General features: G+C 39.0%; 2 protein-coding genes across 3 annotated transcripts; one reads left to right on the top strand and one right to left on the bottom strand.

Annotated features, from left to right (window-relative positions):
* Nucleotides 1–1,401: 1,401 nt before the first annotated feature.
* On the top strand, nt 1,402–7,887 carry LOC120955382 (serrate RNA effector molecule homolog). Of its 2 annotated transcripts, XR_005751780.2 has the most exons (10): nt 1,402–1,561; nt 1,867–2,074; nt 2,134–2,270; nt 2,615–2,711; nt 2,773–2,955; nt 4,268–4,334; nt 4,398–6,475; nt 6,555–6,674; nt 6,954–7,136; nt 7,527–7,887. XR_005751780.2 is itself a non-coding variant. In XM_040376212.2 (9 exons), exons 2-9 carry the CDS (start codon nt 1,932–1,934, stop codon nt 7,603–7,605), a joined length of 2,904 nt encoding a protein of 967 aa, XP_040232146.2. In that variant the 5' UTR covers nt 1,402–1,561; nt 1,867–1,931; the 3' UTR covers nt 7,606–7,887. The 2 variants fall into 2 exon arrangements, 1 of the variants encoding a protein (XP_040232146.2); XM_040376212.2 differs by lacking the exon at nt 6,954–7,136.
* Nucleotides 7,885–10,379, bottom strand: LOC120955383 (SET domain-containing protein SmydA-8). Its single transcript, XM_040376213.2, has 3 exons — nt 10,108–10,379; nt 8,815–9,568; nt 7,885–8,749 (listed from the first exon to the last, which is right to left on the bottom strand). Exons 1-3 carry the CDS (start codon nt 10,246–10,248, stop codon nt 7,971–7,973), a joined length of 1,674 nt encoding a protein of 557 aa, XP_040232147.2. The 5' UTR covers nt 10,249–10,379; the 3' UTR covers nt 7,885–7,970.
* Between the last annotated feature and the right edge of the window lie 935 nt (nt 10,380–11,314).

Raw genomic sequence — 11,314 nt, 5'->3', positions numbered from 1 at the left:
TCTTAGTTTTTATCATCAAAAATGTCAAAAACACAATGAATTATAGAATAAATTCACGGAATAACACAAAATAACACACTTTAATCTATGTTTTAATGTTAAATAAGAACTCGCAAAGTCCCAAATATAATTTTTAAAGAATACCCAAGCGCCACAGATTAAGCTTAAACGACTGAAAATTGAATATCCATAGAAAAAAAAGAAAGCTCCACAGCTTCATTGGTTTGATCAATAGATGGCTTATTAAAACTGATTATTATATTGCTATCCTTTTCTTGCAATGTGTTTCGACAAGTTTCATCTTATCATGACCTATATAGCCTTCTAACTTTTCGAGCAAAAATCTATATCATACGTCAGATACGTGAGTATCAACACCAACGACCATTACTCAAATCTCACTTGCTTCAGTGCTGGTGGTTTCCATTGGAGTTTAGTATTTAAACAATCGTATCGCCGTTCTAGTTCTAGCGATGCATAACTTCAATGCGAAACCATACAACAGTACAGAGGAAATGAGAAAGCTTTCCTCCAAGCGAGGAAGCTCAACTGGTTGGGTATCCCACAAACAGATGGCGCCACCAGCTTTTTTGCTATTTTTAGAATGCATGAGTCGTTTGCCGTCTGCTAAACGAAGTCTTTCTATATTCCGTTTAGGTAGAGTGCTTGAGTCGTTTAGAAGCCGTTTAGTGGTCGTTTAGTGGATTTGTGGCACTTGGGACGGGCCCAAGGATAATGTATTTAGAAGGTTGATTTTTACCGCTTTTGCTGGGCGACATTGTGGGGGACATCTGTCACTCTCTGCATACAAATTTCATTACCCCGCACCAGCCCTCCCCGATTTTTATACCGGAGCCCCAGGTAGAGATGTGTCAAGTCGAGAAATGTCATTTTGCTCTGAACAACTTCACCTTGTCATTTATAACACCTTGGACGGGACTTAGGCCCGTGTCTGTGCTCCATCGCATGCGATTTTATCGCACGTGCTGTCAAACGCTTTTTCGTATAATATTGCGATTATTTGGATGATTTTAATAATATAACGATTATGAAAAATTAAGTTGAGATTGTTCCTACAAAACACCACACATTTAGTTTGACCGATAAAATCGGATGCAGCGTCCGACGAAATCAAAATTTTTTGATTCCGTCGTACGACGAAATCGCACGTCCGACGTTATCTGTCAAATTCCATATAAAATTTTGACAGGCCTTCCGATAAAATCGCATCCGATGGAGCACAGACACGGGCCTTACCGCATGAAATTGTTTCAGTATGTCTGGTTGCACGGTTAGACAAAAAAATATTAAGTTCTGGTCACTCTGCCTGTAGAGACGGTAGCGCGTACCCTGTTTATCTTGGTCAAAAAGAGTTTTTTTTTGTTATTTGGAAAATACCAGCTTCAATGCCCTGTCATTCCATCTGTCTGTGTATTTTGTGGTATGTGGTGACGCCGGTGAATTTTGACTCACTTTGGGAATATTAATTTTTTATCCAAGCCCGCGTATAACTCGTTTTTTTGTTTTAAAAAATCGACCAACGGTGTGAAGAATTCCTTGTGTAAGTTTTTTCCTTGATTAACATGTTGAACCGTAGAGTCGGAAAAATGGAGAGTTGAAGCCCAACTTAGCGACGCTGTGTTTGACATACACTTTCTATTTGATTCTATATACTGAACAGAATTTATAAATGCTCAGTCTTTGTTGATAATGTTTACGTTTTTTTATCGTATCTGGCAAACACGATTTAGATGAAATTAAAATGCCAATTGTCTATCTTTGTGTGCGAACTATAAATACATGGTGTAATGCATTATTTTTGAGGTTATGTGTTGTGTTCTTGAACCTTCTATACTATCTTTACAGCATTTGCGCCCAATTTCGCTGCAGCGAAAGCCAACTCGGTGTAACAACTACATCATCTCAACAAAATGGGAGACTCAGATGATGAATACGACCGGAAACGTCGTGACAAGTTTCGCGGCGAACGCAGCGCTGGTGGTGGCGGAGATAGCTACGGACGCGGTGCCGACCGACCAGATCGTTCAAGGGGCAGAGACGATTGGCCTGATCGGTATAGTAAACTGTCGCATTGGTTACAGAATCAATTATTACCTAATTGCCTTTTTTTAGTGTTCGGCCCCGACAGGATTACCGGGACTACAGACCTCCACCTAGAGATAGGGGTTATTCGCCAGCTCGAGAAGGGCCCACGGTAAAACGTATGCGTGGCGATACATGGGGTGATGAAGGTCGACATAGATTTGGAGGTAAAATTAAAATTTCGCGAATCGTGAGGCATATTTGCTAATATATAGAAGAAAAAAATCAAAATATTAAAGCTGATAAAAAAATGATTATGCTCATGGCATATGAAGGAACGATTATCATCCACAATCGTTACGGCAGCACGGATCTAACCAACAGTCTAGGAAGATTCGTCTAATAACCTTCCCACTAGTTACTTTACCAAATATTCAAACCATGTATTGATAATCCTATCAATTTAATATCATTAGATCTGTGTAGTATTTTGTGCTATCAAACGATTTGTTTCGACGGACACAACTGACTTGAGCAATTGTTCTTGATGTTATTTTCTATTATCTTTTAGCACATGACGGCTATGGAATGTACGGTTACGCACATGATCACTTTGGAATGCATCCAACTGTCGGTCCTTATGGCCATCAACATGCTACACATCAAAGGTAATAGTGCAAATTCGACCAGTGTTGCAAAATGTGTACAGTAATGTGTATTAAATTGCAGGGAACCGGTAGTATCAGGAGATATGCTAACACAGCCGTGCATGATGACGTTGAAACAGTTCCTCGCCACACAGGATGATTCGATCTCCGACTCTGACGCAATAACAAAGTACAACGAGTATAAACTTGAGTTTAGGCGACAGCAGATGAACGAATTTTTCGTTGCACACAAGGACGAAGAATGGTATGCTATACTTTCAGGTGTCTCATATTTGATCAATTGGTAGTGTAACCTTCGATTGCTTCATACATTTTTACAATCGGCGTGTTATGCTCCATACGATTTACCATGATGAAAAATGTCAATTGCATTAATGTGTTAATTATGTGCTGCTAAATATTAAATGTTTGTAATATTTACTTGTATATATATACATGGATATATATATTTCTAATCATATTTTTTCCTTAACAGCGTTGATTATTGGTCATCGATAGTGAGTGCATCAGGCATGCAATGCATAGTTTTCTGTAAGGAATTGGCCATTACTTGAATGAAGCAATAATTTAACAATCTTCTTTGTGGATTGCATGCAGCAATCTATCCAAAGTAATGCTCAATCTCGGGAAACTATGCAGTGGCTTGTATTGCACATAACTTTCGACCAGCGTAATCGTTGTCTTCATCCTTCAACCTAAATCGCAAGTGCGAATGCTCTAGTTATCAGTTCAGCAAGTAGATTACGTTTGTTCCGCCGCCGCGAATGATTTAAACTCGTCAAAGTATGGCTTTCGATATGATATAGGGTTCCGAAATATGCGATCTAACACAGGCGAGCAATGCCGGTGTTCTTTTTTGACTACATTAGCTTCATACCTCCGCGAATTACAATGCAAATCTCGAAATCAATATATGTATAACGCCGAATAACTACGCGTTCAATAATTCTACTGCTACGTGGATAACTGCAAACAAATGATATAAGCAAAACAAATTCGAACGAAAAGAGGTATTTACTATTTTAACATTATGTGTATGAAACAAACAGCTACTTCATTAATAACTCACACCCAGCAATGAAATGCTGGAAACCCGTACTAAAAAGAAGAAAAATAAGGAAGAGTTGGCTTTATTATGCATCTTCTATTTCTACAAACGATAATTAAATAAACACAATCAGCATCTTGCTTGAATAAATTTCGCGAAAAAAAAAACAAAACATTGATATGTATCCACTGCGGTTCAGGGCGTGTTTTGATTGTTTCGTTCAAAATATCGCGAATCTCATTATGGTGATAGCACTTAAATTTCAATATATTTATTCTTTTTCACTTTTGAATATTGAAATGAGATACATGCGTGAGATACGTCAACTAGGATATTTTTGGTATGACGTTTTTCGCTGAGATTTAGGTATTTTTGTCGTTATACATAATAGCATTTGCATTTACAGTATATCTACAAATGCATTTCTATTCTGGAACTATATTTTATGTATATTGATGATCTTGGAATTGCGCTTATATTTATATGTTTATATCACGACTTTTTACAGGTTTAAGATCAAATATCATCCAGAAGAATCGCAAAAGCGAAAGGAAGAACAGCTGTCATTTTTGAAGGTAATTTTATTCTTGTACCGTATGATGGAATTCATAACACTAACGATTATGTTTACTCATCAGCGTCGGTGTGAAGTATTCTTAGAATTACTCAAGTCTAAAGAAATTGGAAAAGTCTCTGTCGATGCTTCCAATACCGACGCGTTGCTTCGTTTGCTTGATACGGTGGTTATTAAACTGGAGGGAGGCACTGAAGAAGATTTAAAAGTGCTGGATATAAAGCCTTCGGTAGTTGAAGCGGCTGCTCGAACGCCCGCTACACTAAACGAGGAAAAAGTTAAAACCGAATCGAAAGTGGATGCAACGGCTAAAGAATTAGCCGTCAAAATGGAGGAAGATTCTTCTAAACAAGAGACAGAAACAGATGTGCTCAGTGTGCCACAGTCTGAAGAAGATGCAAGAAATGGCAATTCTAAAATCAAAGAGGAACTATCCAAATCCATGGACGATGGAAATGAAAATGGGGACAAGAGCAAATCGAATGATGCACAAAAAAGCGAGAAAGAAATTGCCGAAGTGGAACATGAAGCACACAAACATGAATCTGAAGATCGTAAGAAACGAAGTCGGTCTGATTCTGGTTCAAGTTCATCATCATCGTCTTCATCGTCTTCGAGTGAATCGGAGGAAGAAAAAGATGAGCGTATGAACAAAGAGGATAATGAAGATGAAGAAAATATGCGAATCCCAGAAGAGGAAAAAAAATCAGATTCGGCAGATACGATGGATAACATTAATCGAGATAAGGAAGTAGATGAAGGCAAACCCGTATGCGACGCGGAAGATCTAAACACGGCTGATGATAGAGATGATAATGCCGACCAGAACAAGGAACAGAATGAGTTTGAGGAAACCACGAAAGACAAGAATAGTTCCGACCCCGTAAACGATGTAAACAAAGAGAATAGTGATAAAAAATCACAACAGGAAGGCGATTCTAAAGCAGAAACTATTGATTTGGCGAAAGATCCTGCAGATAGTGGATCGCGAGCACTGCATCGCACGAGTTCAATTTTCCTACGAAATTTGGCTCCGTCCATCACGAAGGCGGAAGTGGAGGCTATGTGTCGTCGCTACAACGGATTTCTTCGCGTAGCAATCGCAGATCCTCTGCTGGAACGTCGCTGGTTCCGACGAGGTTGGGTAACGTTCAAGCGCGAAGTGAACATCAAGGAAATTTGTTGGAACTTGAACAACATTCGTCTAAGAGATTGTGAACTGGGCGCAATAGTCAACAAAGATCTAAGTCGACGAGTGCGCCCGGTAAACGGTATCACCTGTCACAAAACTGTTGTGCGCAGTGATATTAAGCTCGGTGCAAAGATAGCTCACAACCTGGACGACAAATGGGGATTGTGGAAAGAAACTCCGACAGCTGCATCTGGCACGGGAGAAGCTGGAGATAAAAATGGCTCAGAAGTTCAACCTGAAGAATCATTTGGTTTGCAATCAAAAAATCCCGTACTGCAAAACATTACCGATTATTTGATCGAAGAAGCATCGGCAGAAGAAGAGGAGCTGCTAGGTTTGTCGGAAGACAGCAAAAAGGTTTCGGAGGGCGAGTTAATTGAGCGCGATCCTCAGTTGATAGAAGTGCTCGATCGATTGATCTTGTATTTGCGGATTGTGCATTCGGTCGATTTCTACAACCATTGTGAATATCCGTACGAAGACGAAATGCCTAATCGATGCGGAATTATTCACGCTCGTGGACCACCCTCACAGAGCAAAGTGATGAGCAACGAAATTCAGGAATATATTCGCACATTTGAAGGTAAAATGGCTTCCTTCCTTACCAGAATGGTCGATATAGACGAGACCGATATGAAAAAGCTCGGTGCAAAGGATGCCGAAGCGGAAGTGGAAAAGTTTATCACCGCAAACACTCAGGAGTTAGCGAAGGATAAGTGGTTATGTCCTTTGTCAGGGAAAAAATTCAAAGGTCCAGATTTTGTACGTAAACACATTTTCAACAAACACGCGGAAAAGGTAGAAGAAGTGCGCAAGGAAGTAGAATACTTCAACAACTATCTCAAAGATTCAAAGCGACCTCAGCTGCCAGAACATCCAGGTAATGCCAAGAAACCTGGATCTGAGGGTGCAACATCGGCTACTGCTAATGCAAGCGTCGGTGCAGGAGGGTAAGTAGTGTTTTGAAGTGTAAACATATGTTAATTGTTATTTGTCACTGGCTTTCTAAAATACGTCCTCCTTTTATAGATATCGCAACCAACCCTTTGGAATGTCCCATAGCTATGCACCCATGTATGCTTCATACGCTGCCGCATCAATGATGGCCCCAAATCCTCGTGGACGAGCAGGATTTGGCCGTGGAGGAAGGTTAGTTTAAATTGCTTTTTGCATTTGTTTTTTTCAATCTTAGGGAGTATCATCGGCACATCCTAATTTCATTTAAAAACATCTTAAAATTAAGCTTCTCCGCTATCATCACTGATTGTGCATATACGTTTTTTTTCTTTTTTTCTTTTCCTCTTTTTGGATTACGATACGTAAAATGACAATTGTTCCATTGGTCATAAAACCTTCTACCAACGGCCAACTTGCCACCTTTTTTGCGCTGCTCTTGTGGTTGACATTGATTTTGCGGCTTGCTCACAGAGACACGGGAGCGGACCCTCGACGACCGATCGTAGCATATAGTGACTTGGATATGCCGAATTTCAATGACAGCTTTTTCTAGACATGATTTATGTGTAGAATACATCCAACACACTAATTATACATTGCAGCTGAATAAGACTCTTTTTGATGATCCCATGTAATATGGTCCGAATTCGCTAGGTAAGCAAGCGATACTTTCCAACATACAATAAACTGTTGTTGTTTGTGTTTATTCTCATGGCTTCCTGTGAGAAGGTATTCATGCAATAAATATAAAAGCGATAAATTGAACAAAAATCAAACAGGAAGGGCAATTCGCACCACCTTTTCTGCTTTGTTGTACTGTATTGAGAGTACAACTGATTAACATAAAGTTACTCATACAACTAGAATACAGATAGATACAACTAGATTCTCATACAACTAAAGCAATACTTTTCCCCTAATTACCTTCAAGGCATTTCCTCCTCGCTCTCTCTCCCACACACACACAAACACAAATCTAACATATATTCCTCTATTTCTTTCTAATGAGCACAAACAACTATATTTTTTTTCTTTTTGTTTTAGGATGGGAGGTCCTGACTACCGACCAGTAATTCATTATCGGGATCTAGATGCTCCTCGCGAACCTGATGAGTTTTTATAAAAGAATTACTTACCGCCATCGACAATATTTAAAACAAAAGCATAAATGTATTCCGTACATTTTTCATTAATTTTTCACCTAACATGTTACGGATATTATTCCGCTACTGTATGTATGAGAGTGTAGACAGGAAATCAATCAATTCAAGTAATCTTTCTCATTTATAATAGCATAAATGCAAAATAGTGCATTGTTGTGGGCGAAACTGAATGAACCGATATTTGTAACGAAGGAAAATGAATAAAATGGACTAATAATTAAATTAGAACGAATCCAAAATAACGTGTAATAATAGAATTTTAACGCGTTTATTGAAATGGGTCGTATTTAAGATTTTATAAAAAGAAATGAATTTAAAGAAACGCTTATTTAGTGCCAGGTTGCGCCTTTACATTTTCTAAAGCGCTCTCTATTTGTTCCATTAATTTTTTACCTTGCAATGTTCCCATTTCGTTCCGCAAAATATTTTTAGCACGTACCAGACTCTGCAAAGCTTCACTGAGCGCATCCTTCACATTAGACGCAGTGAGAGAATTTTGGCGCTTGTGTAGCTCAATGAGGGCTGCATGTTGTTCTAGTAAAATCACACTGGCGTATAGACTTAATCGGAAAGATTCTGGATCGAGCACTTCGATTATTGTTAACATTTCATGACACATTTTTAATTTTGTGCGTAGTATCTCATCGGAAAGCTCGCTCAAACGATGCCCGGGAAAGCGTCCATACATTTGGATCAATGAATGTTTCAGTGTTTGTAGATGAAAGTGATTTGGATGCAGGAAGTTTTGCAATTTATGGATTAGATTCTCAAACTCTTTTACAGAAGACTTACGACTCATCACGTCATCTACCTCCTCGCCTATCTTGGACATCAGGAAGTTAACTTGATCGTGTGTAATCTGTACCGGACATCTGTTGCACTTCCAGTCGCTGTCCTCAGCAAGTGGATTAATTGGCAGTTGAAAGCCTCCGCATGGCTCATTCTCTATACCCATGCACCGCAAGGCACTCAAGAAAGTGCCAAATTCAGTCGGATCAGAGCACCGGCTGCATTTGCAAGCAAAGTATTTGTTCGTTTTCAGATGCTCTCTGCGAAGCTGCGTTCCCCATAGCGAATGGGTATAGGTAGTGGTTATATGTTCACCTGTAAACAACAACAACAGCCAATTATTGAACACGTAAAACATACGATAGTGTGTTATATTTTACCTTTTTGTATGTCCCTACCAGCTTTGAAGGTTAGTTTCATTCCTTTAGAGCAATCAAACGTGTAAAAGGAGTTTGGCATACAATTGTGCTCGAGCAGGCAACCCATCGGGTATAGGCCACAAATTTCTCTTCCATTTGACAGTGGAATAATCATGGCATTAACTTCTAGTATGCCTCCAATCATGTGGAGCGTTTTGCGATCGCACATTTTGAGAACAACTTTGCCCTCTTTACGCTCCAGCTTTTGCAGGGGATCGAGAAAATTTCGAAACAGATACGAAACGACACGCTCGTCAGTATCCGCGTAATAGCGGGAATTTTTACGCGCATTGTAATGACTCTCAAGGTTGATTAGCTGGTCGAATAAGTCTGCATTACGAATTTGTAGGGCCAAACATTTCAGCACCAATAATGCATCATACCTATAATAATCGAAGAACATTTCCGGATCATCCCCAGGTTTTGGAGGTCGACCAAAACGTAACACACCGCACTCGAGCCCATGCAAGTTGGAGTTTCCTAATCCGGGACAGTCTGGTTTGCAGGCTGGCCAGCGGCAAAATTCACAGTAGAACTGGCCCAGCGGACAGTCCGTAAAACATCCAACGCATGGTACTACCGTCGATCGTTGTTCGTAGTCAGCCAAATTCCATTTCGGGCCTATAACTAGCGGATTCTCGGAAAAGAGTATGGTATCCTTTTCAATTGTCTTGGTCGCCACAAAGTGTCGTCCGATTTCATCACTCTTAGTCAACTGTAAACTCAATGAAAGAGAAGAGCATACATGAAATAGAAACAGTTGATTAGATTCTCTTTTTATTCCGAAGGAACTGCTTCGATATTGAACATTTATTGGATATAGATTTATTACAGTAACCAATCTAGACAAATAATACCGAATAATGGTTTGGATTTTGTAGGCAGTAGCTATTAAAAATAGCATCATACGTAGCAAGAAATAATTTAAATTATTTGTAAATTTCACTTCTATTCATTTCTTGTCGCGTTTAATGCGAAGCCCAACTGCCGGATATCTATGATGCACATTATTAAAGGTTCTCATATACATGGCAATACATTCATACGAACTAGGTTAAAAGAACCGGTCATTCTATTTTTAAACTTAGTTAAGAAAATGCCACATGCTGCATAGATGGATGGAACGGATTTTTACGATTCCCATCAATACCGTTCGTATCTCAAAGTGGCTGGTCGCAATGTGTATATTAGTTATCGAGAAATGAGAAAATATTGTTGTTCTGATATGGACAGCAAACGTAAAATATAAATCACCTCATATGGTTTTACGCATTCATGCTTATGTTTAGCTTTCCAATGTTTCTTTTGATGATCAGGATTACAATAATACACTTGTTGGCAACCAGCACATTTTAACTTCGCTGGAACACCACAATATCCACAATTAGCTTCCATATCTTACGGATGGCCTGTATTACACTTTAATCAATTTACTAATTTCCTATCCACGTGTGGCCAAGTTGATCTTCACACCAGAGCAAACTTTTTGCTAATGATGCAACAATGTTGACATCTAATTGGTAATTGACTTGCGCATGCGTGCTGAGCTAAGTTTTTCGGAAATCGTATATTTTAGTCTATATTTATGTATTTTTTTAACTGGTCCAATTATTTGAGCACAAAGTTAGAAAGGATGGGGGTGATCCCGTGGTACATTCGTTATCTCGTGTGGCTTAACATCATGCCCGTCGTGGGTTAAAGTCTCGCATGGAGCTTCCCTCGCTGGACTGACTATCCGGATGCGTGGTACTTTTGAATTCCAAAAGCCTGTATGTATATAGGCCGGCATATCCGCGTAGGTCGTTACGCAAAAGAAAAGAAGATTTTGATGGAGATGTGAGGTAAGCAATAAACAAATGAGAAATCGAATGCACTTGAAATTGAACATTCATTCGAGAATTATACGGTGGTTTGGGGTATTTGTGTTTCAAGAATAGGTGGACACAAATGCAGCTTCTAATTAAAACTAAAAAAAATCAAATCTGTTCGACATATCATACCATAATTTTCTCAGAAACGGGGTTTGAATATTAGATCGACTTCCGTCTAAATAAGTCGATCTGCTCGAACAGTGAAGACTATGGGCTGTGGTCGCAAAATTGAATATTGAATTCAAGGTTTATACATGTTTAATTTTAAAATTCGAGCTTTCGAGCTGCTTTTCTGCCTGGTATTTCAAGTAGCGATTTTTTGTTTGTTCCGCCTGTCATAGCCAAAATATGTGCACTCGACGGGACTTAATTAATCACAATAGGACTATTGTAAAAAAACATACACACACAAACATCGAAAGTTGAGCGTCTTTAATATGTTAACATTAAAATGTGATTGTACAGATAACAAAAAGAAAATAAATGAGCGTTGCTTCATAAATTTAGCTCTACTGTAGAGCCACATCACAATGGCTGTTTACAAATGCAAAATGCAAACATTTACAAGTAATATCTGTTTATGGTAACGG

The sequence above is a fragment of the Anopheles coluzzii genome, chromosome 3 (genome assembly GCF_943734685.1).
Source record: "Anopheles coluzzii chromosome 3, AcolN3, whole genome shotgun sequence".
NCBI lineage: Eukaryota > Metazoa > Arthropoda > Insecta > Diptera > Culicidae > Anopheles > Anopheles coluzzii.
Note: the sequence above shows the minus strand (reverse complement) of the source record. Positions and strands in the feature narration are given on the sequence as shown.